The 25,683-nt window shown below is 56.6% G+C and overlaps 1 protein-coding gene across 18 annotated transcripts in view; it reads left to right on the top strand.

Moving 5' to 3' along the window:
- The first annotated feature begins 6 nt into the window (after window positions 1–6).
- MGAT5B (alpha-1,6-mannosylglycoprotein 6-beta-N-acetylglucosaminyltransferase B) overlaps window positions 7–25,683 on the top strand; it is a 68,548-nt gene continuing 42,871 nt past the window's right edge. For 11 of the 18 annotated variants that reach the window (XM_034640314.1, XM_034640312.1, XM_034640316.1 and 8 more), the window contains exons 1-3: window positions 7–351; window positions 4,034–4,146; window positions 12,938–13,085. In XM_034640314.1, the coding sequence (XP_034496205.1) occupies window positions 284–351; window positions 4,034–4,146; window positions 12,938–13,085 (329 nt within the window). In that variant the 5' untranslated portion in view covers window positions 7–283. Of the gene's footprint in view, window positions 352–4,033; window positions 4,147–12,937; window positions 13,086–14,793; window positions 15,085–25,683 lie in introns of those variants that run through there. The other 7 variants (XM_034640319.1, XM_034640322.1, XM_034640320.1 and 4 more) reach the window with 4 other exon arrangements.

Here is a 25,683-nt window from a genome sequence, read left to right on the forward strand (position 1 = left end):
AAAATGTGAAGCGGGGAGGGCGGAGACGCAGAGTCGGCCCGGCTGGGCGCCCTCGCCGCCCTCCGGCAGCCGCGCCGCTCCCCTTCCCCGCCCGCCGAGGCCCTGTCGATCCCGCGGGCCGTGACCAGAGCAGCGAAGCCGCGGAGACCCCGCGCCCCACCCCCGCCTCGCTCGGACCCGACTTTGGCCCGCAGCGGGTTCGCGGCCCGGACGCGGCGGGAGCAGGGGCCGGGACGGTGCGTCCGGCCTCGCCCGCGGCTCCTCGCCCAGACAAGTTTGAACAATGATCACAGTCAACCCCGATGGAAAGATAATGGTCAGAAGATGCCTGGTCACCCTGAGACCCTTTCGGTAAAGTTCTCTCCCGGTTGGTGCGGGGAGGTCTTTTTCTCCGAGGGGGCGCGGGGTAGGGGTGGGAGAGGTCGTTCCCCGGGAGGGTACCTGTCCCAGTGGCAGAGGGGACGGTTCGGGCTTCAGCCCTTGTGGTGGCCCTGGGGCTGTGAAAGGGATGGAGCCGAGGTTCAGGGTCGGGTGGGGAGGGGTGGGCGATCTGAGACGTGTCTCGAGTTGCTCTAGGTTGGAGAGGACTCGGGATGTGAGGGTGGGAATGGGGGCAGAAAGCGCTCAGGTTGTGGTGCTGGGCCTCAGCCCAGGGCGCCCCTTTCCTGCCCCTTGGGGCCTTTCCCTCTTTGCAAAAGGCCTCCCGCCCCCGGCGGCGAAGTTAGTGCTCTGTGCAAGGCGGCAACCCCGCCCGGCGCGCGCGTTGAGCCCTGGCTTGAGCCCTCCACCCGCGCCACCCCTCTGCCCCCGCCTTCTGCTTGCACTCCCCTTCTCGCCGCGGGGTGCAGGCCTGGCTCCAACGGGAAGGTGCCCGAGATTGGAGCAAGGACCGCTCCCAGCCCTTCTGCTGGGAATTCAATCCTGGATCGCTGGCCCTGCAGAGTTAGTAGCAGGGGCGGCGCTGTGGAGCGCCAGGGCAGCGGGAGCCGGGACCTCCCTCCCGGAACCTGGAGGCGGGATGGAGGCAAAGACCGATCCCCCTACCCCAAACTCGGAGGCCAAGGCTAGGCAGAGCTGGGGCCACGCGGGGCTGGCTGCTCCCTGTTGAACCCATCCTAGGGCCCCCCCGCCCGGGCAGCTCCGTCCTTTCCCTGGAGCCCCCGGAGCCCGCCTGCTGCCCGGGTTGGGGAGGAGATGCTAAGCGATGGGTGCATAGCGGGGTGGGAGAACCACCTTGCCCAGGGGGCTGGGTGGCAGAGGGTGCTGAGGGAGGGGTGGGGGTTGCACTCTGGTCGGGGCCACAGGTGGGGTGTGGGTGCGTTCCAGTCTGCTGGGGCAGGAAGTAGGCAGGCAGAGGCACTGGGGGTTTGGGCTGCGGAAGGGGCAGGTTTTGAGGCCCCGCCCCTGCCAGGCCCCCGCTGGTCTCCTTCTCAGCCCCAGCACCTCCTGGGTGGGCTGGGCCTTTTGTGTGGAGCTGAGAAGACAGCTTTCACAATGGCCAGGGTCATGATGGACCGCCCTGGTCTGGAGGGTGCGGGCAGAGAGGATTGTAGAGCTGGCGGTGCCGAGGGTAGGGCCTTGGGCAGGAGACAGGGAGGTGGCTGGAGCTGTCATGGGAGGTGGGGCGGTAAGCGGGCTTCTCTGGAAAGGGCCTTACTTCTCCAGGGAAATCCTCGAATCCCAGGCTGACGCTGACCGTTTAGAGGGTCCTCTTCCCAAGTCTGCCGTGCCATGTTGACCCCGCCCTCCAAGTCATGGGAGGGCCAGCCAACTGGGGTGGCCAGCTTTGGCTGGATATTTTTTGGTGCAATTGGAGGTGGCGGCAGGAGCCAGCACCACGGACAGCACCCACTCCCCAGAGCTGCTTCCCTCTGGGGTCCTGGCTCTTTCAGGCTTTTATCTGAAGGTAGGATTCAGACGGGGGATTGCATAGGTTCCCCTTCTCTCAAGTTGTGTATCTTCACCTAGGGTCTCCCTAGGCTGCCCAGAGACCCACAGCCACCAGTGGAGTCTTTGTGTCCCCTTCAGATGGAGGGGGGCCGGCCTCCCACCATGTCACCTCTACTTGTTAGTTTTTAAGAACAGCCTGGGGGCCCTGTTCCCTCTGTTTTCCCTCTGGCAGGACCCTTATTCTGTAGTTGCTCCTAGAACGTTGCTTGAATAGATACATGGGTGGACGAAACCATTTTAATTTGGATCTACTGTCAGTGGCCCTTGGATCGAGGTCGGGCAGAGGGAGATGCCGATGAGGTGTGTTGGGGACTTCAGATTCCGGGCTAAAAGTGTAGACCCCTTTCTCATAGCAGGTGTTTGGACCTTGCAGCCCAGGTCCCTAGCTGTAAATACAGTCCCATAGCTGTGGAGGGGGTTTGGGGATATGAGGGACAATAAACTTGAGGAATCCGTCCTTGTCCTCACGCTGGGAGGACGAATAGCTGATTCCCTCAGGATCTTCCTCGGTGTGCCACCACTGACCTCCACCACCGTTTCTCTGGCTGCTGTCCTGAGAGCAGCCTGGCTTCATCTTGGGATCCCAGGGCCCCATCCCCAAGAGTGGTGGACTTCAGTGAGGGGGCTCTCAGAGGTGAGGGAGCAGTGTCTCTTGTGCTGTCTCGTCTGTCCTCCCTGCCATCTCCCGGGGGAAGCCCTCAATGCTTTCTCTGCTTTGGGGGTTCTGCACCCTTTCTAGTTTAATCTCTAACAGCTTCATTTAAATATGGGGTGGGAATTTTGTTGTGCTTTTATTTTCTTCTACAATTGTGTGTTTTCTTTAATGGACCAAGTTTTAATTAAATACTGCTTTGCTAGCTTCAGATAATGAAGATTAAAATGCATAAAGTAGATCTTGCATGGAGATACAAACAAATGTGAGGTTGAGGGTGGCAGGTGGAGGTGAGAGGGCTGGAGGCCTCTTGCATGATCTGTGGGGGCTCCTGTGGTGCGCCTGGCTCCACATCAGATGGGCTTTCTCACCCTGACCAGGATGGGGGGCTCCCCTTTCAGCCGTGACAGCTTTACAAGTCCTCTGATACATTCAAGGTCCCAGAACAGTGTCCACCTCTGGCCTCCCCAGAGCGGTGCTGGTTAGCTGAGTTCTCCTGTTTGGGACCTAGCACCTGGTATGGAAGCAGCAGGAGCCGGGGATTCCCTGTTGTCCCCCTGGGGCTACCTCAGTGCCCAGCACCTGGGAAATAATCAACTGTGTGTTGAAGGAATGAGCAAGAGTCCTGTTTTGGCCGGCTCTCCTGATCTGTGCCCCGGATGACACCCCATGCACAGGTGTCCACTCACTCTGACCAGTCCAGTGCAGACAACTACTGTGTGCCTGCATGGTAAAGATGTGGGTTAGGGAGAATCTGGCCCCTGCCCTTGTAGATCTTACCCTCTGGTAGGGATGGGGGCGCACCCACCACCCCCCCTCGAACATGAAAAAGAGGTGTTCAAGCCAGCTCATGACTGATCGCTGTGGCAAGACCTGCGTGCACAGTGCTGAGCCAGACCCAGGTGACTGATGGGATCCAGGAGGGTTTCGTCCGGACCAATTACTTGTCCTCTGGCTGGCATCAGCACCTGCTGTTTCCATCTATACCGCTGGTTCTCAAACTTCGGCATGTATCAGGATTGCCTGGAGAGCTTGTTAAAACACGTTGCTTGTACCACCCCCAGAGTGTCTGATTCCGTAAGCCTAGGCTTGGAGCCCAAGATTTTGCGTTTCTAACAGTTCCAAGGTGATGCCAGTGCTGCTGGTCTGGGGATCACACCTTGAGGACCTCTGTTAATGAGCCAGCCTCTGTCCGAAGGCCGGAACTTGCCTGAGCTATGCCTGTCTCATTGTCCCTTGGGGTTTTGTGTGAGACTCATGGCCAGCTCCTTGTAGTCGAGCTCTCCTCATTCTGAGCTCAGCCCTGGATGTTTGTTCCCCCATCCATCCGTTCCATCCTCTCTCCCTCACCCACTCATTGGTACAGAGCCCTTGCTGGATGGGGGTGCATGCCACTGACCTGTCTCTGACCTGCCCTATTGCTCTCTGCAGGCTCTTTGTCCTGGGTATCGGCTTCTTCTCCCTCTGCTTCCTGATGACATCTCTGGGAAGCCAGTTCTCTGCCCGGCGCCCGGGGGACTCCCCCTTCACCATCCGCACAGAAGGTATCTCGGTGGGGAGAGGGGAGGCAGAAATGGGTGCAGGCGTTTGTGGGTTGAGGAGAAGAACTTTGGACCTAGCAACTCAAGGGGCTCTCTGGGGCTCTGTCCCAAGGATCCAGGCCACCTCGTCTATGGATGTGGGATGGAGAGGGGCCTTGGCTTAGGCTGTGTGACCCTGCACGCGGCTTTGGCTTTGGTGATCATCGGGCTTCTTCTGGCCCAGACTCTCCGTCCAGGGAAGGGCCTCCGAGACAGGGCTTCCCAGGCATCAGAAGAGGCTGCTTGAGTTGAGTGTGGAGAGGAGCGTTCCTGAATATGACACTTGTCCCTTTGAGACACAGTACTCTGTGCTTTTGACCCAGGCTGTAGCCACAGCTGAGGGGGTGGGAGAAGAGGGAGAGGGCAGGCCTGGCCATGGGCTCACGTGTCTTATCTCTGAGCTCTTGGGACACAGTCCAGACCTCTGTGGCTCCTTGCCCACGTGATACTTGTGAGGCGGTGGAACGGGCTTTCAGAGCACGGGCTTTGGGGACCAGATGGACCTGGTTTGTACCCTGGTTCATTATCTACCAGCTGTGTGCCATTGGCCAAGTCACTTAACTCACCTACAGAGAAGGATTGAATGAGCTCACAGCATGGGGGTGTGATGGGGTCCAGGCCTGGGAGACCTCCTGAAGATGGGCCCTCCTCCCTTCTCTTTCTACTCAGTGAAGAACTGCAAACAGTACAGAGTCCTGCTTAGCGGGTCCTGGGGGCTCTTCTGGTCACAGTGGGAACGAGGGACACAGGATGGTGGGACAGCTGGGGCAAATAGGGTTTCTGGAACTCTTCAGTGGGCTGGCTCGGTGGGTCCTCCCCTGCTACTCTGGGGGCATCTCTGGTTGAAGTCCACTTTCTCAAGCCCCCAGGTCCCAGCTGTGTGGCTCCCCTGTTTCCAGTGGCAAATGCAGCCTCAGGGAGCATGGGCTGTCATCTCGGGCGGGTGCTCTGAGGGGCTCTTGTGCCGTCTGCCGTCTCATCGTTACATTCATTCCTTTGGCTTACCACGTACTTCTTTAAACTCGCAAAGATCCTGGCAGGAATTTCACATTTATTAGTCATTCAAGCCTGAATGTAAATTAACGGATCCCACCTCTGACTCGTAGAGGTGCGTCAGTCTCTCTGAGCTTCAGTTTTCTCCTCTGATAGCTGGGGACGATACCTCTGTGCCCAGGATTGTCACGGGTCGTGTTAAGGCAACACGAATGAAGGGGCTTGAGCAACATCTGGCAAATAGTACAAAAGCTCCGTCAATATTTATTGGATGTGTTCAGTCCGAGATGGGGACACTGCAGAAAAGGTTGTTTAGGGGAAAGGGCTGAGGAGATGCTGGGGTTTCTGGATAGGAGATGGGTGTGACTTGAGACTAGGAGGGGGGTGGGGCAGTTGTGAAGGCGCACTTGAGGGGCAGCTTGGGGAGGGGCACTGAGCGTCAAGGGTGGGTGGGTGGATGATGGGGGACGTGGAGTGTGAGGAGATGGGGTGTAGGGAGCGAGACTCAAGCCACTTCTGGAGAGGGGGCGTGTCTGCCTGAGTGGCTGCTACGGGGGGCTCGAGGAAGCTGGACCTCCAGAAAGGTCAGGGATCCAAGACATGGGAATTGGGGGCTGGGGGAGGAGGGGTGTCTGGCTGGGCTCTGGGTCTTGTGCTCCTCTCCCTGTGGGGGATGGGGCCAGTGGCCCAGAGTACAAGGGGCTTGTGGGAGCCCTGCCAAGCCGTGCACGTGCAGTTTTGCCTGGTAGTGGAGGTAGGAGTCCAGCTCCAACCAGATCTGTGTCTTAAGGGTGGGCAGAGGGGAGAGGCCTTGCCCAAGGTCACGCAGTTAGAGGAGAGGCATGCGTGTGTGCGTGCGTGTGTGCACGTGTGCCCGTGTGCCGTGTACATGTACAGGCTTTCCACTGGAGCGTCATATCCACAAACTGAACGCATCAAGAGGCAGAGCCTGCCCTGGACTGAGAAACAGAACGCGATCCACCCCCAGAGGTGCCCTCATGGCTCCTCCCACTCGTTACTTCCCCACCACGTGAGGACCGTGACTTCTCACAGAGCTCTGCCTGTTTGTCAGGCTTTCTGAGCACGGTATCATGTAGTGGCTATTCTTTTGTGTGTGCCCTTTCCCCTCGCCGTGTTAATGTCTGTGGGTCATGGATGTCGTGCTGTGTGGTTGTAGACATTTGTCTTCACTGCTGTTGTGTGAATTCCATCGTGAGATGCGTCATGTGATGTTTATCCACTCGATGGGTGGTGGACATTTGGTTGTTTCCAGTTTGGGGCTGTGTGGCTCGTGCTGCTGGGAGCGTTCCGGTACCTGTCTTCTGGTGGACACACGCAGGAGAGTGAAGTTCCGGGTCTCCTGTCTGTCGTGACATCCGTTCTCAGAGTGGGTTCAGCCAGCTCAAAGCCTTCTCGCATTTTCGGGTCCCTAGGCTGGAAGCTAAGCGCCTAGAAGGTGGAACTAAAGGGGGCCAGAGGGAGATGGACGGGGAGGGAGGCCTCAGACTTCTGGAGAACTGACCCTGTCTCAGTCCAAATCCCAATCCTCTTCGCCCCCCACCCCCCCAGTTTTTTCCTTGCCGTTGGATTAAGCCGATTTTTTTGGAGAGACCCAAAGCAGGGACTTGGAAGAGCCCCACGTTTACATTGTGGGTTTAAAATCTTGATCCTGCAAAACACGCCTCCTCCAGAGACACCCCCACACTGTGCCTGGAGCAGCCCTGCAGGAAACCGGGGAGGTGCCAGCATTTCTGCCTAGGAGGCACCTGAGCGAGGGACTAGTGCTGGAAGGGGGGCAGGTGGAAGGGGCCTGGGGAGGGAGACTGGAGGTCACAGGTGGGGGTTGGATTGTTGCATTGCATTAGTTCCCCATATCTGTGCCGCCTCAGGGCAGAATCGACAGAAGGAAACTCAGGAAGGCCCTGCCATCTAGGAAAACAAAACAGAAAAATGCTTGCATTGGTCAACAAAACCATCTGAGCACAAGTGCGGGAAACAGCCTGTCATGTCCTGGCCTGTCAAGCTTGTGAGGGAAGTGGGTCCCCCCAGGACGAGGCTGGGGAGGGTTGGGGAGAAGAAGGATGTTCTCTAAAGGGAGGAGGACCTACCATAGCCTCTGTGGACTGTAGTCTCCCAGAGGAGACTCCAGATTCCCCTCGAGGCCAGTTTATATTTTGTGATAAAGTTCTCTAGTTTGGGGATAAAAATGTGAGAGACATCTCCTTCTATATTCCACACACTTGTCTTAAGATTCGGGAGGGGGAAGGAGGCTGACAGGAAGCATGGCTCGGAGAAGTCTAACCTAATTCCCTCTTGCTGCAGGTCGGCCTGACTTGGGCCTTGGGGGAGGGTTTTCTCTCCCAGAGAGGGAGGGCTTTTTGCATGCCCCCTCACCAGACCCCAGTCCCTCCTCCCTGCCTCCTGGCTCCACTTCCCCTCTCTTGTCCTAAGGAGGAACTTGTTTCCCTCTTAGGGACAGGGAGTGGGATGTGAAGTTGTGTCTGAGGCCTCTCTCCTGATGTTGCTGCAGATTCCCTGAACTTGCATGCTCGGCTGTTCCCCGATCTCTGTCTTGTCTGGAAGAAGCAGAGGTCAGAGGCTGTCTCTGGGGAGAGGCCTGCAGGTGGGAGGGCCTTGGTTCAGCTGCACGTGGCCGTCCTGATGTTACCCTGTGGCCTGGCCCTGCCAGACCTTCCTGCCCGCAGCTGGGATTCAAACCTGGGGAATATCAGAAAAATATTTCCTTGCTCTGTGACTGTCTCTGGCCTTGGACCGTGGTGCTAGGGAGCTCTTCCCCTCAGAGGCTGGTGATGGATGGGTAGGCCAGGGCCCAGGGCCCGTCCGTGTCTCCTCTGCTGCCCAGAGCCCTGAGCCCCAGTGGCCTCAGCTGGCTTCTGTGGTGGCTGTGTGCAGACGGACAAATGTGCTCATTTCTCCAGCTGTGCAAACACTAAGTCACAGCCCCTGCCTCAAGGGCCAGGGAGGTCTCTCTTACCTGGTGAGGTGGGGGCTCCTTCAATTTCTGGGAACCAACAAGAAAGGGTTGGGGTGGTGACAAGAAAGGAGGACAAGGCAGGGGACAAGGGAGGATTGGAGAGACAGACAAGCATGTCTGTGTCTGGAGGGGAGGGGCCTGGGTGGGCAGTGAAGCCCCTCTGTCTGTACGGGGGTGGGGTGGGGGTGGGGAGCCATTCGTATCTCTCCGTGCCCTGGCTTTCCTTATTTATATGGAAATATGGAGGGAATGCTTGTGAGTCCTGAGATGTGTTGCTGGGGCTTCACATTAAATACATTTCAATTTAGCCAACACCGGGAGCGGTGAGGTGACTCAGGGCAAGCCATGGTGAGCTTGCTCCGCTGACAGTCCGGGGCGGGTGGTGGCCTCGGGGAGCACGTCCTGTGGGAAGCTCCTCGGGAGGAGGGGGCAGCTTCCAGCCTGTGCCATCTGCAACCTGCAGGGGCTGCCCTGAGCCCCGGGGACCGGGGAGGGTCTCATGGTCTTGGTCCCATCTGATGGAGGTGTCCTTACAAACCCATCCGAGGGGGCAGTGTGTCTCTTTCGCTGCGTCTGTAATCCCTTGGGTGTTCTCTTTCTGTTGACATTTTTAAAGAATTGGCTTAACCCCTCCTATGAGGGGCGATCCAGAGCCCACGTAGCTCCAAGGACTCTCTGGGGGGCTTATGTGTCCCTCTCGCTCTCTGCTCCTGCTTCTATGAACTATCCTGCTCAGTGTCTCCCCTCCTGCATCCTCTGTGTCCCCAGCATTGACCTAGTGGGAAGGGCACCCTTTCCCCCAATTCCTGGCACAGAGTGGATATGATAGCATGGGGGCTGGGACCACTGCTCAGCACAGCAAGCAGATGCCAGTTCCCTCCTCCATCCCTGCAGCTGGAGACCCTCCCACCCCTACCCTGCATGGCCACTCTGGCTGCCCTGCCAGTCCGGGCCTCTGAGCCCCTGTGCCTTGTTCTCTCTCCTCTTCTTCCAGGCTGAACCAGGAATCTCCAGTCTCCCTACTTGAATATGCAGAGTCATTTAGCTTTCTGTTTGTCTCACTGCTCTGGGCATCTAGACTCCAGATTCTGCTCCGGCCCACCCAGGGTTTAGTAAAACAAAACTGAGCTCCCTCCCTAAGGGGATTCTGCCAGCTTTTATAGAAACAGTTCTCTCCTCTCCCGGTACCCTAATCTCTAGAGAGGCAATTAGGGCAAGAGGCAAAACAGGAGTCCTGGCCCAAAGAACCTCAGGGTTCAGTAAGTCCAGCGCCCTCATTTTATAGGAGGAGAAACTGAGGCCCAGAGATAGAAAGTGGCATATCCATCCATCCCCACCCATGCGGCTGGTGACAGAGCTGGTGGAGTGCCAGCTTTGTCACTCCCACTCCAGCCTGTTCCAGGCCACAGTCCTGCCCCAGCTCTGCTTGGCTTCTGGGGTCCTGCAGCTCTTGGCCCGATGGGGCCGTTATTGGCCCCCGCAGCTGTTTTGCAGCCTGTGCTGTGGGGCTGGGAGGATGTGTGGGGCGGGGCGGGGGAGGCTGTGTCAGTGAGGTTCCAGGGAGGGGCTCAGGCAGTGAGGAAGGAAGCGAAGGAAGCTGGAGATGAGCTCAGACATAGGGGCAGCAGTGTGGCAGGGCAGGGTGCCAGGCCTGAGACACTCCAGGGGGCATAGCATTGCTCCAACAGCAGCGATGTGGGCTCAGCATTGCCGGGTGATGCATCTGCAGGAGCAAGCTGCTGCCCAGGCTCTGGGGTCCAGCTGGGGCTGGTGCTCTGGCTCTGACTTAGGGAGTCTCCAGCTGTGGTCTCACTCTCCTTTTTTCACGCCATGTCTTTGGGGAAGGGACCACCCCAGCCTGAGCTGTGAGCATTGGCTCATCAGGGCTGCCCAGGGAGGCCAAGCAGGCTGTGCACTGCACAACTCCAGGAGGGTTACCAAGCAGAGGCCAGATCAGATCATCTGATGTTACCCTACTTTTCTAGCTGAGATGATGGGAACCCCCCCCCCCAACACGTTGTTTTACTCTGTGCTCCAAGCACCAGTTGAAACGCAGGTATTACGTTTGGATGGATGATGGGCTTGGGTGGGGGTCTCAGGGTTGAGAATGATTTGAAAGACTAACCATCACCCCCAACTCTGTGGAGTTGAAAGAGAGAGGGAGCTATTTATATCTTCTTGGATTGATTGACTAACTGGTTGAGTACTGAGTGAGTGGGGTGAGGCAGAGCAGTGGGAGAAACTTACTTTGCTTAACACAATGATGAAATTTCCCAATCCCGACTGGTTTGTTAAAAATCCACCCTGTTTTCTGAGCAGGGAAAGTGGGAAGACTGCTAGTTATTTCAGCTACTGATGTGGAGATGGGGTAGAGACAGTGTTTCCTTCCTTCCTCTAGATGTACATTTTTCACCAACACCTGACCCCACCCCTTCTCATTCTTGGGCAACTTAGTGTGTGTGTGTGTGTGTGTTGGAGCCAGGGATCCTAGCTTTTGTAAGGAAACAGCAGCCCCCCGCCCACTGCTCCGGATTCTGTGGCATGTGAGTGGGCTCCTGGTGGCCTCCCTTCTGACCTCAGGTGGACTCAATTGGCAGGGGAACCCAGCCAGGAGGTGACTTAGTCAATGAGAGAAAGTGGTGGTAGTCACTGGACCAGGCTGGGCCCAGAGCCAGGTGTATAGGGGACAAGCAAAGCGGAAATGTCACAAGCAGCCTTGGTGACATGAACCCTGTATTTGCCCCCCCTCTTCAGCTCAGTCCTAAGCTTGGAGCAGGGGAGACCAGCCCCTCGGGCTTCCTCTCTTCTCCCCACCTCTGCCCCTGAGTCCCTGTGGCTTGCCAAGCTCTCTTCTGCCCCTTCCTGGCACTGTGACAATGGACGGCAGACAGGACCTGGTATTGTTGACTTGAGTTGGGGACCCAGAGGCTGATAGCGTTGCCATGACTGTCCCTTGGCCACAGAGCCTCATGGGGGGGGGGGTTGGTGGCAGAGGCAGGCAAGAGCCTCTCTGAGCTCACTGGGCCCCAGCCCCTTCTTTGCAGAGAAGCATATGGGGCTGGTGCCCCAGCCCTTGGCCCCCGCGATCCCGTGGGCATGGGCCAACTTGTGGCTGCTGGGGATGGTGGTTCTTTACCGAGGGCCTCTTGTAGCCACTGCAGCTGGCTGGCCACCCCGTGGCAGGTGGGGAGTAGCAGGAGCTGGCTGTTTCTGTGAGCTACCCTGAGGCAGTGACGGCAGGAGACTGTGTGTGTGGCCCAGCTCCCTCGCCCCCAGGGGGAGAACTCTGGGGCAGACTTGGCACCTGCTGGTCTCCCCAGTTTGGTGACTTGCCCTCTCTGGGCTGCCTCCCCCTCCTTGGGTCGCCTCCTCACTCCCTCACAGGTTTTTCCTCCCAAATACATGACTTGCCCCCAAACCCTTGTCTTGGGGTTTGCTTCTGGGGAACCCAACCTAAGACCCTCCTGCCCCCCGCCCAGAAGCCATTGGAAGCATTCAGGTCTCCATGACATGGCTCATTTTCTGTGAGAGGTTCAGAGCCAGCCCTGGGGGGTTGCAGGGAGCCAAGTTGGGGATTGCAGGGCCTGGACCTGAGTATCTGTGGACCATTTGGAAGTGCTGTTAAAACCTTCACATGAGGGCGCCTGGGTGGCTCAGTCAGTGAAGCGTCTGCCTTCAGCTCAGGTCATGATCCCAGGGTCCTGAGATCAAGCCCCATGTGGGCCTCCCTGCTCAGCGGGGAGTCTGCTTCTCCCTCTGTCCCTCCCCCCTGCTCGTGCTCACTCTCTCTCTCTCTCTCTCTCTCTCACAAAAATAAATAAATAAAATCTTAAAAAAAAAAAAACTTCACATGATTTGATTGAAAAGAAAGGCAGAGACCACTCTCCCACCCTGGCGTGCGTGGTGCCAATGGTCAGGAATTACTAGAAAGGAAATCATGGAGAATCTCGCTGCTTTATGGGATCTTGATTGAAGCCCCTTATTTTCATTTGATTTTATTCTTCACAAGGTCTCCCTTGCCCCTCAGCCCAGGAGCCGATCTTTGGGAACCCTGAGGCCAGCTCAGAGTCTGGACAAATTCATGATGGTTTTCTATGGGGGTGGGTCTGGGAGAGTGGAGTGAGGAAGGAGTCTGGTGGGGCCCAGAGGCTGGCAGGAGAGCAACAGGGCCCAGAGCAACAGCCCCTTGAACATGGATTCACAGCCTCTCCTGTGCATGCACACCACGCGGTCAGCAAGAGAGTGCAGTGTCCTGGGCCCCAGGCCCTAGAGATGTGAATCGGCAGATAGAGACTAGGGCCTGAGAATCTGCATTTTAACAGCCTGGCCAGGAGATTCAGGTGCGGAGTGGATGCTTGACTGCACTTTTGGAATTCCTGATCCAGAAGTCCTATCTGGACCTAGGCGCTGGGGGGCCCTGGGGTTCCTGCCCGCTCCCCTGCCCCGGCCCTTCCCTGTCTTCTCACAGACTTGAGATTAGGTCTAAGACTTCATTTTGCAGGGATGAAACAGAGGTCCAGAGACGTTAAGATGATCTTAGTGTCACCCAGCTGGTAGGGAGCACGGTTGGCCCAGGGATCTGTAACCCAACACAACGAATGGGGGATTTCCTGTCTTGCAGGGGTGAGGGGTGGTGTGGGCTCACCCCCCTGACCCCTCCTTTGCCTGGGAAAGTGGGAGTGGGGCTGGATTCGGAGAGCCAGCAGGCGGCTTCAGGTGGCCCGCAGGCTGCGGCTGAGCCTGACCGTGCCCGCGCTCTGTCCGCAGTGCTGGGTGGGCCGGAGTCCCGCGGCGTCCTGCGCAAGATGAGCGACCTGCTGGAGCTGATGGTGAAGCGCATGGACACGCTGGCCAGACTGGAGAACGGCAGTGAGCTGCACCGGGCTGCTGGCGACGGGCACTTCGCTGTGGACAGGTCAGGGGTACACGGAGGGGGAGGGGGGACCACTCCGCGTGCTGGGCGCAGCCTCAAAATGCACTCTCAGAGTTGGAGGGGCACTATCGGTCAGCCCCGTTTTTTCTAACCCGGCGAAAACGTTGAAGAGTACAGAAGGCACGCAGTTAATACAACCCAGAGCGCATTTCCACCGCCATATTTCACGGCTGTCAACATTTTGTCATGTTGGTGGCCCGACGTCCTTTTTCCCTTTTAAAATAAAAATCACGGACAAAAGCTGGAGGGCCCTTTACCTGCTTCCCCCTGGAGACAAGTGCCTTCTGAGTTAGGTGTCCGTTCTTCCAGTCCACAGTAACCGTTGGCATACGCGTCTTTTATGCGCACACACCATAAACCCTCGGTGGGGGGTGTTCATGGGCTGCACACGAGTGGCCTCCCACAGTACATTTCCTGCACCTGCGTTGTTCACTCGACTCGACAGTTTTGAGCTCTGTCCACGTTGACAGTCATGTGTGGATGTGTGTGTGGTTGGGATGGCCCAGCAGTTGTCCGTCCTCTGCCGATGGGCCTGGGCCATTTTTGCCGGAAAGAATTTCTTGGTATTCGTTCTAAATGTTCCCATCCTGAGTCTAGAAGGCCCAAAGATCTCCAAGCGTTGGTGCCATGGTCCCACGTGTCTTAGCAGTGGCCCCCGGAGCCCATGGTGTGAAACCAAATCGTGTGTCTTAGGTGTGCGAGTGATCTGGAACCCCAGAGAAGGAGGACGGGTGAAGTCAGGGCCATCCCGATGGGGAGTCTTGGCTGTGGGGGGAGGGGCTTTCCGCCCACCCACCCCAGGGAGACGAGCTCCACCCGAGCTCTTTCCAGCATTGGGGTGCTTTGTAAGGTGGATTTGCTCCATGTGTCCTCACTGCTAAAAAGTAAGTTTGAAACCCACACTTTACACGATTTAGGAAAAGCTATCCCTTGGCCGGTGTGACTTGTTAGAAGTGTTCTACTGCTGAAAATTATAGTTGAAATCCACACTTTTAGACAGTTTGTAGGAAAGCTGTAGCTTCAGCCAGAATGGAAAAGCCACGCCTCCAGGCATTCCCTGTTTGGAGTTTGGCGGAGTCAAGGTTAAAGTGTTGGCGGCCAGTCCTGGTCATGGTGGGACCCCGGATGGCCTGAGGAAGGGGGTGTGTGTGACAGACCCCTCCTTTGGACCGGCAGGGGAGTCCTTTGCCCTGTAGCCTGCCTAGGCTGGGCTGCTGGCCATAGCAGCCACCTGACACTGGCCCTGCTGATCGGATGTCCTAGAGGCCCAGTCTGGTCGCCGGATGTCGACATGACTTCCTTCATATTAGTGGCATTTACCAAAAGCTCACTGAAGGCCTGGCATCATCCTTACTGCGTTTCCTCCGTGGTGTCATTGGTCCCACCCCCGCTTTATGGGCGCTTCCATCTCCGCCACATTGGGGAGGAAACTGAGGCCCAGAGAATTCAGGAACTCACCCAAAGTTGCCCAGCTGCTGAGGGGCTGGGCCCGGTTCTGGGCCGAGGCCGGCAACTCCAGAGCCATGTTTCTAACCGCTGCGCTCGTGGTAGCCATCCACTAAACACGTGGCTGTGTGCGGGTTAGTTTTTGTTCCTTTGCAAGACTTTGCAGATCAATTAATTCACAGCTCAGGGGGGAGATACCCTTCATTAACTCTTTGCCTTGATTTTCTTGGTTTGGAAAATGTAGGCCCTGACATGGCGTCGTGGGGCCTGGATTACACGCGACGATAGTGTCAGGAACCTCTCTCCGTGCTTGGCTCCTGAGAGGGCTGCGTGGCCGTGTGCCAGGTAGCTGCTCTCTCACCGTCCCAGGATGAGTACCTGAAGAGCAAACTGAACCCATCCGTCCACGAAATATGTCTTGGACCTACTACGTGCCAGGCACGGCCACTTGTGTCGGGGGCCCAGTGACGAGCCTTGTCCTCACTCCTGTGGAGAAGACGGGCAGTAACCGAGAAACAGAAATGAGTGAGACAAGGTCAGATACTGATGCCTGTTCTGAAGGGTCAGGGGCGGGTGCCAAGGAAGGGACTAGTCGCACAGGGCGGTCTGGGAAGCCCTTTCTGAGCTGGTGATATTTAAACTAGATTCTAAACAATGGGAAGGAGCCAGCCACACGAGGAGCTGGGAGTAGAGAATTTGAAGTAGAATGTGCAACAAGTGCAAAGGCCCTGGGGTAAGAGTAAGCTTGGCATGTTAGAGGAAAAGACCAACGTGAAAGCCAACATGGCAGAGTGGGGTGAGGGACAGGAGAGGCCAACCGGGCAGGTGGCGTAGGGCTTTGTCAGCTGTGGCAAGTACTTGGGACACTATTCTGAGAGGTGTGGGAGTTTGCCAGAGGGCTTACAACCAGGGAATGATAGGATCTGGTTTCTTTTTTTAAAAGATAGCTCCAACTGCTGTGTGAAGAAGGGAAGCAGGGGAGCTGGTGGTAGAAATGGGGAGAGGGAGGTAAAAAGATTGGGCTCCCCTGGAGTTCCCTCTGGGGCACGAGATCATTTTCTCCTCTGTGTGCAGAGTCCGTCTTCCTCTCTGCTGTCTGTGTCCCTCTAATCCAGCCCCTCCTCACCCTCATGGCATCCTTTGCCCTCTCCCACCTGCCCCAGCCTCAGTCCACAGGGCTGCTCACCAGGGTGAGGGCAGAGGACCAGCCCACTCTCCCTCCGTGGACCATCCTGCTGTGGGCGGCGGAGCTGAGGGTCAGGTGGCTTGCCTTTTTGGGCGGGGAGAGCTACTGTCAGCTTGTTCAACTGCCGCTCTGGTTTCTTCCAGTTCTGGCCTCTCCCTCCCTCCCTCCCCTGCCCTGCCCTTCATCTCCTTCGGAGGGGAGTCCGCACCACCTCCTAGCTCCATCCCGGGAAATAGCAGCCATCCATCAAGAGCAGCAGAGCCCATCAAACCCCATAGGCAAAGCCATAAATTTCAGGGACATTGTTGCTTCTGGTTTCAGGGAGAGAAATGGTGGGTGTGTCCAGGGCACGTGGGGGGACTGCATGCTCATTCCTCGCCTATGTGCAAATGCTCCAGCCCCTGCCCCACCTTAACCCCCTGGATTGACCTACCGGGCTAGGCAGGTGGGAGTCCTGCAGACGTGCGTGCTGCTGTGTTTCCAGCAAACTCTGTTCACCCGCACTTGGATTCCTCACTTTGAAATGATCCATGCCCTAAACAATCCCCACTGTCCTCCTTCTGCCCTGCTGGAAGCTTCTGGACTGTTGCCTCCTACCGGTGGTTAGTATGTCTTCAGGGAGAGCAAATTTGCCTTTTTAGCCTAGGAGAACCTAATTAGGGGTTATTTGCAGATTTGCTGCAAATGGCATCATATTATGTATCCTAAAGCCAAACAGTAATGATCTCTGGATTTCTCATAAGGCTTCTCTGTAGCAGCAAAGATGACCAACATTTCAGGCTGTTTTCATTCGAGTCAAATATGAGTCCATATCTGCTGGACGCTTCTGTGTGTGGAGTCCGGGCTGGGGTTTCTGGAGCCCTGTTCTCAGAGGGACCCTGCTGGGGAGGGGCAGCCGGCACCTGGCCGTGTGCTCAGTGAGAGAGTTGTGACAGCAGGGCTGTGTTGGAGTGTCCGTCACTCTCGGCAGTGAGGGACGGACTCAGGTCTGAATCCTGGCTGCTGACTGGCTGGGTGACCAGCAGCATGTGATGTGACTTCTCTGAACCCCACTGTCCTCATCTGTCAGTGAGAGAGAACACCGAGGAGAGGGGAGACCCTGCCTCGCCCTCCAGCCCCCCGCCCCAGGCCTATGGTTTCTTTCCCTTCTCCGCTGGGGGAGCAGAGAGAGAAGGGGCGAGCTGACCATGTTTGGGAGGGCCTAGGATCCCCAGGGAGGAGAGGGAGTTTGGGGTGAGCCTGCTGGAAGGGGGGGATTTCAACAAAGTAGAATGAGCCAGGTGTTCCAGACAGAGGCAACGAGCAAAACCACCTGTAAAGCTCAGATGTGGGAGGAGGGGCTGGAGGGCCTGGTGAGTGAGGGAGAGCGAACCCCAAACTTGAGGGCTGTGAAGACTGTCTTCAGACTCTAGACTCCCCGGTTTGTGTCTTCAGTCTCAAATATCCACACGCCCACTTACCTGGGTGTCCTGGGAACAATTCAGATGCAGTGTCTTCTGGACACACCTAAGCCTCACTTCTCCCCAGCCCTTCCTCCCCAGGCCATGCCAGTCCCATCATTTCCGTTGCCCAGACCCCCGACTTTGGAGTCAGCCTTGACCCTTCTGTCTCTCGCTTGTCCCCACCTTCAGAATGTGCCCAGAATCCCACCTCTCCCCACTGCCCACCATCCCTGCCCTTCTCTCGCTGATTCCCAACTCAGCAGCCAGAAAGATTACTTTAACATACCAATTTGGTCAGAAACCTCTTCTGTTCCCCACCTCCCCCATAGCTCCCTATCACACGCAGTGGCCTCTGACCCCCATGCGCCCAGCCCGGTTGCCTGTCTGGCTCCTCCCCTGCTCTCTTCCCACTTGCTCCCTGGGCTTCAGCCCACCAGCCTCCTCATTGTTCCTGTAGCACAGTGGTCTCCCTCTGGCCACGGGGCCTTTGCACAGGCTGTGCCCTCTGCCTGGAATGCTCTTTCCTCAGATCTGGCCAGGTGAAAGAATTAGTTTTCTTCCTCTCATGGTTTTCTCCCTCCCCTTCCTCCAGTTTTTGCTCAAATGTCACCAACGAGTCTTTTCCTGAGGACCTATTTCAAATTGCACCCCCTCGCCCAGATTCTCCATCCCTTTTCGTTCATCACCACCTCACCCTGTGTGTTTTCACGATTGGCTTGTTCACTGTCTGTCTCCCGAGCTGGGACGGATGCTCTGCGAGGGCAGAGATTTTGCCTGTCTGATTTCTGGAGCCCAGAGTTCAATAAGTACTTGTTGGAGGAAGAAAGGGAGAGAGGGAGGAAGGGAGGAGAGGTAGTGCACACCCTTGGGTGCTCTGTTAAATGTGAATCTGGGGAGTTGTGCCTATGACACCGTGCGCGGCAGGACAGCAAGACAGAAGCCAGGTGCGTTCTGGCCACCCCTACCCTGGAAGAGTTTGTGTTCTGGAAACGGAGGAGTTTGGCCCATCTGGGAGTGCCCGGCTACTGCTGCATGGCCTGTAACGACCTGGTTGTTTCATGCAGGAAATCCATCTTAGGAAAAGAATCTTAACTTAGAAACGGGTTTATGAACATCTTGGTCATTGACGCCTTTTTTATAGTGGTCAAAAATTTGAGCAGCAGGGCTCCTGGCTGGCTCTGTCGGTGGAGCGTGCGACTCTTGATCTTGGGGTTGTGAGTTTGAGCCCCGTGTTGGGTGTAGAGATGACTTAAAATAAAATAAAATCTTAAAAAAACCCCACAAAGTTGGAGCAACAGTTTAAATGCCCACCAGCGAGGAACCAGCACGCAGACCGCGGCGCCTCTGCTGGGCGTGGCTTATGCCACCACGAATAGGATGTTGGCAGGGACACGCGGGGATCGTGGTGGTAAGTGACGATGTGAAGAGCAGGTTATGTAATTATGAGCAGAGTTGAATTACAAGTGCACAGAAGTTAGTAAAAGTAAAGTAACAATAAACAGTGCAGCAAATAAAGATTCTTGTCCGTGGGTAATGGGATGAGGGTTTTTCCAATTTTTTAAAAAAACTAAAAAATGCTTCTAGACATTCTTGGCCACCTGTGGCTTGAGCAAAGAGCCTCTGGGGTCTGCCTATGAGAGTGGGGGGCGGGGCAGGGGACACGTAATATGGGAAGGCAACTTTGGGGGCTGCTTTGAAAGGCTTGCCTTAATTACATCACACCCTGTGTAGGGCCCCTCCTTACAGGACAGCCTCTGGGTGGAGGTCGGGGCGCTGGTCTGGCCCCTGCGCTGGAGAGAGAGCCCAGACTGGTGGGGAGGGATAGGTGTAGCTGGGTGACAACATCAGTTAGTCGTCCAGGGTGGAAACCTAGCCAATTTGAGGGTAAATGTGAACGCGTTAAACGTCCTAACAAAGAAGAAGATTTTCCGCATCCAACTATTCCCCGTTTGCAAGAACGGCAGGGCTCACCTGTACGGTAAGATGTCAGTGTGCCTTAAGTAAAATATACATACGAGATGTTTAACAAAATCTTCCAGGGGAAAGCCAGGTCCTGGGGTGTGGGGGCTGCTGCCTGGCTCCTGTGTCCCCCAGCCCAGCTTCAATACCCAGCTTTGTCCCACTTGTGGGGCACTGATCCCTTCCCCAAGTGCTGCAACCGCACGTGGCTTGACTCTGGCTGTGCTCCTGTCCATAGTGGGGAGACGACCCCTCCAGCTGTCTGTCCGTCTGTCTACTACAAATGTGTACGTATGGTTGTATATGTGTAGGTCTCGGTACAAGAGAGATAAGTGCTCTCTGCTCTTGCTTGGGGAGGGGCTGGCAGATCCCCAGTCACGTTTGGAGCCCCCCACGGCCTCCAGGGCTCTGGGTGGGGGTTAAGGGGGCCGAAGAAGCTGAGGAGGAGAGCCGCGAAGTTGCAGGGAAGGCTGGACACTGGGGCTGGAGTTTCTTACGTCCCATGTGGTGTGTGTGAGAGAAGAACAGACAGAGAGACAGTCGCAGAGAGAACATATCTCCCTGCCCACAACGCTCGTGTCTGGGTCTCCGGTGAGCGTGTCTGTGGGCACCTGTGTGTAGAGTGTCCATGTTTTAAAAGAAAAGCGAGTGGTTTCATAATAAAATAACTACTCCCAGCAAGCATGCTGGCCAGCTGCGCGGAAATCGATACTCTGTTAATTGAATGCAACCCTCATAAATCATGGGAGGAACACGAATTTAAACCACCTTCCACAGGCATCCAGGAGAGCTTGTTCAAGGGGCCCGGGAATGAGGGCCAAGTGGGTGATTGCCTCAGGGGCTAAGTGGAGGGGATGACTGGAGCCAGGCCCAAGGGGAAGGAGCCACGTGGCCCTGGCCCTGGGTGGGGGAGGGAGCAGAGCATCCTTTGACTGACTGTGGTGTTGGCTGTCTCTTTGGGGGGCCCTGGGGCAGTGGCCAGAGGCTGTCTGCAACAGGGGTGGCCTTGGGGGCCAGCCAGCTCCAGGAGGCCACCTGTGCTGGGGCAGGAGGGGCTGGCAGTCCGTCTGTGGGTGCACGGTAAGGGATGCTTGGGCAAGAGAACTTTGAATACCATGGATACTAGAGTACTCTCTGAGTGGCTCCCCAGGGGTGGGGAGTGGGGTGACCAGAGGCCTGGCTTGGCCTTCTTTCACTTTTCAAGTAAGAAACGATTGGTGGGATGCCTGGTGTTTAACAGGTGTGCAGAAATCACAGGCCCATGTCCCGAGCTCAGGTGTGCCTCGCTACTTTGCAAATGCAGCAGGATGGAGCAAGGCCTGGCACAGAGGGTCAGCGTCTGAGTCCCTGCCCTGTCCCCAGCCCACATGTGACTTCAAGGACATCACTGGTGTCATTTAGTCTTTTCCTGGCCAGTTTCCCCTCCATACGATAAGAGGTGGGGCTGGCAGGGCTCCGAGGTGTGCTAATCCCTAACCCCAGGCCGTTCTCAGGGCCACCGTGCCCCCATAGAGGCCACGGGATGGTTTTGGGTGCATGGAGGGGGTGGCTCCACCAAGCTGGGCAGGTAAGAGCCCCTGGTGTGGGGGGCACCTGTTAGCCCTCTTACTGTGGGGCCAGGGCAGGGGTGGCCTCCTCAGGAAGTGCCAGTGCATCCCGGGACATGGTTTTCCCTCTTCCTGCCTCTGTCCCGTCTGCTCTTGGCCGACTTTGTGTCTCAGGCCAGCTCGGGCTACTTGGGCACGTTTGCTGGGAGAGAGAGGGCAGGGTCTCTTCCAGCCAGCACCATGCCTGGGTGGCCCTGGCTTCCAGGGGACTGTGTTGCAGAGCTGGCCAAAGCAGCAGCACTAATAGTTCATGGCGATCGTGTATAATAAGAGCAGCCCCTCTCTGTTAGGGACTGACTGTGTACTTCGACCTTGACCAGTGGCCCAATGAGAAAGGTCCTAGTCAGGCCTGTGATGCACAGACGAGGGAACAGGGCTCAGGCAAGGAAAGGTCTGGCCCAGATTGTAGACCTGGAGGGGTCAGTGCCCGGCCTATGTGGTGTGCACAGCCCTGTGTTGCCGAGAGCCGTGGCAACCACGGGACTACCACGTTTGTCGGGGGTGGGGTGTGAAAAGGTCCTGTGATTCTTTGTGGAGTGTCTGCCCAGCTGGGGGGGGATGGGTGGGACCCATCTGACCAGAAGCCCCGCTGGCCCTAAGAGCTTCCTGATAATGCAGAAGGCCCCCATCTTTTCTGCCCTGCCTGGCACCCACGGCTTACAGGTTGGGGGCGAGAACCTCACTCTCCCCTTGCTGACCGTGCTGTGGGGAGCAGCCGGGCCTGGCTCAGGAACGACCCATGGTTATAGGGTGAAGGGCAAAGACGCCTCCTTCCAGGGCCTCTCTGAAATCTCCAGCCGGCCCTCTTCCCGCCTCTCCCAGACATGGCCCTGGGTCTCCGCTACGCACACTCAGGCCGCCACTTCACCAGCTCACCCAGGCTTATCTGGCTTACCCACCAAATGCACTCACCAAAGATAAAACAGGAAAGGAATACAAACAGGTAGGAAGGATTAGGGGCCCTCGATCACCTGCACCAGCAGGGAAAAGACTGCGTGCATTGTCCCCGCGACCCCCCTGCCTGGCAGACACAGTGCCAGGTCTGGACAGGCCTGGAACAGGCCCTGCAGGTTTAAGAGTGGTGTTGACCGGGAGATGCCTTCTGCTGGAGCTCTTGCAGCCTTTGCCGCCTGCCAGGCGTACTGAGGACTCCACCCCCATGACGTCACTCCCTAGGTCAAGGCCGTGGTCCTGCTGTCCTGCCCCCGCGCCCTCCCTTAGGCACAGACCCCTTGCAGGGGAACTGGGACCTGATTTTTCAGGTGGCCCTGAGCAAGTAACTCAGACTTGCTGTGCCTTGGTTTCCCCCTCTGGACAGTGGGGCCATTAGAAAGAACCATGATGTTGTTGAGAGAATTGTCTGGGGCCGCGTCGGCTGGAGGCAGCTGCACCCCGACTTCTTGGTCTAGTCCCCTTCTTCGAGCTTCCCAGGCCACGGCCCTGCTGTGGTCTGCGGTCTCGCGGCATCTGCTCTCACCGTCAGTTTTTAAAGAGCGTCCCAGGGAGAGAGAACTAGTCACAGATTATTTGAAAGTAGAAAGTGCTGCCCAAATGCTAAGTCCAGTGTAATCACAGGGACACAGGTCATTCCGTGTTGATCAGGCTGAGCTCATGGAATTGGACAGATGCCACCTGCACTATTTAGAGCCCCTGCCAGTGATGCTCCCCGGGAAATGCATAGTGTATGAAAACCCTCCAAAACCGGAAGTGCTTTATTCTGTGGTCAGACATACGGAACTCCCTTTTGGGGACGGGGTGACTGCCGTAGAAAGGGAATGAACGCATCTCGAGCGTTTATTGAGCGTCTGCTCTGTGCTGAGCACGTGGTACCCGGCCTTATGTCTACCCCGGGGAGTCCCTCTGCGAGGTAGTTGAGGTTATCCCCTGTGACAGGAGCTGACCCCTGAGTTCAGAGAGGTTAGGTAACTTGCTCAAGGTCACACAGCTGTCCAGTGGAGTCAGGATTTGAATCCAGGACGTCCGACTCTGAGGCCCTCGCTCTTCCCAATCTCTGAATAACGTGGAGAGTCCCCTGCCCGGGACTTGAGATGTCAAGGGCGCCTCCAGCTGTTCTTCGTCTCCAGTGAAAGTAGCAGCAGGTGAAGCTTGGGCTTCGGCAAGTGGAGCACGTTGGAGAGAAGTTTCTGACAGCCGGGGCCTTGCAGAACCTGGACTCTCTCTGTCTCTTTTTTTTTAACTTGATTTATTTACTTGAGAGAGAGAGGGAGAGAGAACACAGAGGCAGAGGGAGAAGCAGGCTCCCTGCCAGCAGGGAGCCCGATGCGGGGCTCCATCCCAGGACCCCTGGGATCATGACCTGAGCCACAGGCAGACGCTTCACCGACAGAGTCACCCAGGCACCTTAACGGTCTCTCCTTTCGTGATGGACTAAAAACCATTTTCCCTTGGTTCTGCAGACCATGATGCATTAGTTTCCTCAGGCTGCTGTAAAAAATGACCACAGACTGGATGGTTTAAAACAATAAAAATGATTTTCTCTCTCCATGCTGGGGGCTGAAGTCTGAAATCCGGGTATCAGCAAGGCCCTGTTCCTTCCGAATTCTCCAGGGGAAGGTCCTTCCCCGCCTCTTCCAGTTCCCGGTGGCTCAGGCGTCCCCTGGCTTGTGGCCGCATCCCTGCAGTCTCTGTCCCTGCCGTCCCGTGGCCGTGGCGCCCTTCCCCAGTGCGTCTTCTCACGGCCTTCTCCTAAGGACACCAGCAACTGAACTGAGGCCCAGCCTGATTCAGCATGACCTCATCTCAACTAATTACACTCCTAAAGACCCTGTTTCCCAATAAGGTCACATTTTGCGGTTCTGGGTAGATGTGAATCTGGGGGGAAGGGGACGTTACTCAGCCCAGCCCAGGGATAGAGCTCTGGGCACATGGCCCATGCTGGGCAGTGCCAGGCTCCATCCGAAAGCATGTTCCTGTCCTTGAAGACTCAGGACTCCACTGGGGGTTTAGTTTCCCCTTCCTTCCTTCCTTCCTGATTTTATTTTTGGGACAGCTGGGTGGCTCAGTTGGTTAAGCGTCTGTCGTTGGCTCAAGTCATGATCCCAGGGTCCTGGGATTGAGCCCCACATCGGGCTCCCTACTCAGTGGGAAGCCTGCTTCTTGTCTCCCTCTGCCCCTGCTCATGTGCTTTCTCTTAAATAAATAAATAAATAAAATCTTTAAAAAAAAGATTTTATTTCTAAGTAATCTCTATACCCAACCTGGGGCTCACACCTACAGCCCCAAAATCAAGAGTCACATGCTTCATCGACTGAGCCAGCCAGGCACCCCAGGACTCCACTGGGGGTCTCATGCCGGCCCCTCACAAGCACATCCCATCATGGGGGGAGACTCAGAAGTGATCTGGCTTCCGAAGGGTGGACGGAGCAGAGTTTCCAGAGAGAGGCACCTTCAGGAAGCTTGAAGTGGGGTTCCTTCCAACATCTCCAGGAAACTGGCAGAACCCCCACTCGTCCCTGACAAGGGTTGTTTGTGCTCTGGGGTCTCTGGTTAGAAGTTGGGAGGGGTACCTGCTCTTTCCCTGCTCAGGAGCACCCCTGGTGCTCCTCGACCCCCCACGCTCAGCACCAACCTTGACCTGGCAGCCGCAAGCTTCTGGCCTTCCACACGGCGGCCGCCTCCTGCGGTCAGCAGAATGTTCCTTCCAGGCAGAGGAGTGTCCATCCTGTCCCCGCAGGTCAACAGGGAAAGCAGCTCCAGAACGCTCGCTTGGGACTGACTGCAGAGCCCAACAGACATCAGGGGCATCGGGTTCATTCTCTGGCTCAAGGCAGGTGTCCTCTGCGGGTACCTATCACCCCCCAAGGGTGAAGTCTGGCTCTTGAGGAGAAAGTTCCCTTGGACGTCGCAACAGTCCGTGACCCTCACAGACCACAGTGTGTAAACAGAGCAGCAGCACGCCCCCGGTTTTAACTTTTCACAGAGGAGCTGAGTGGGGGAAAGATGCCTACAGCCTCCTCCGGGGGCGATGATGAGGAAAGGCAGAGAAGCCAGACCCCTCTGGCTGGGGCTTCATCACACCGCAGCGCTGGCAGCAGGGGCCTGCCTGGGCCGGACTCCATTTTTAGAGGAGGACACTGAGGCACAGAGAGGCTAAGTGACTTCCCCAGGGTCACACAGCTCCCAAGAGGCAGATCTTCAGCTCTTCTCCCGTTTTACCATAAACTGGAGAGATGCTGACTGCTCTGTTCCCCACAGCATTCCTCGGCTGTCCGAAGACCAAGGAAAAGTAACCCTACTTCCTTCTGCCTGAGGACTTTTTGAGCAAAAGAAGCATCATCTTTTAGTCCTCTCCTTCTTATTTGTAACCTCGTAGAAGGCTGCTGTGGCTGAATTGTGTCCTCCAAAAAGATATGTCGACATCTGACACTGCCTAATCCAGTGACAGGGTCCCTTTAAAATGAGGGAATTTGGACGCACGCAGGCCAAGTGACGGCAGAGGTGGGGTGACGCACCCCACTAGCCGAGGCTGGCTGGTCCTGCCAGAAGCTGGGGTGAGTCTTCCCCCCTCCCTTCCTCTCAGAAGGAACCCACCCTGCTGACATCTGGATTTCGAACTTCTGGCCTCCAGGACTGCGAGAGAATAAATTTGTGGTAGTGTGTTACCGTGGCTACAGGAATCCAGTACGAAGGCATGCCGTCTTCCGTTAGTTTTTTATTTGTTTTTGAGAATGTTGATGGGATTGTGTGTGTGTGTGTGTATGGACATGCATGTATGTGTGTTGAGGGCTCGTCTGCCCCTTCCTGCCACCTTCTTCCTTCTGTTGCCACCCCAGCCCATGTCTACCTTGCCCCACCTGTCTCCCGCACCCTCTGTGGATGAGGCCACCATCTGTCCCCTCCTCTTGGAAGGCCGCGGTGGGAGGGCACGGTGGCCCGAGGGTGCAGGCGGCCGTCACCACCGTGCTTTCCCTGGTGGACAG

The sequence above is a fragment of the Ailuropoda melanoleuca genome, chromosome 13 (genome assembly GCF_002007445.2).
Source record: "Ailuropoda melanoleuca isolate Jingjing chromosome 13, ASM200744v2, whole genome shotgun sequence".
NCBI lineage: Eukaryota > Metazoa > Chordata > Mammalia > Carnivora > Ursidae > Ailuropoda > Ailuropoda melanoleuca.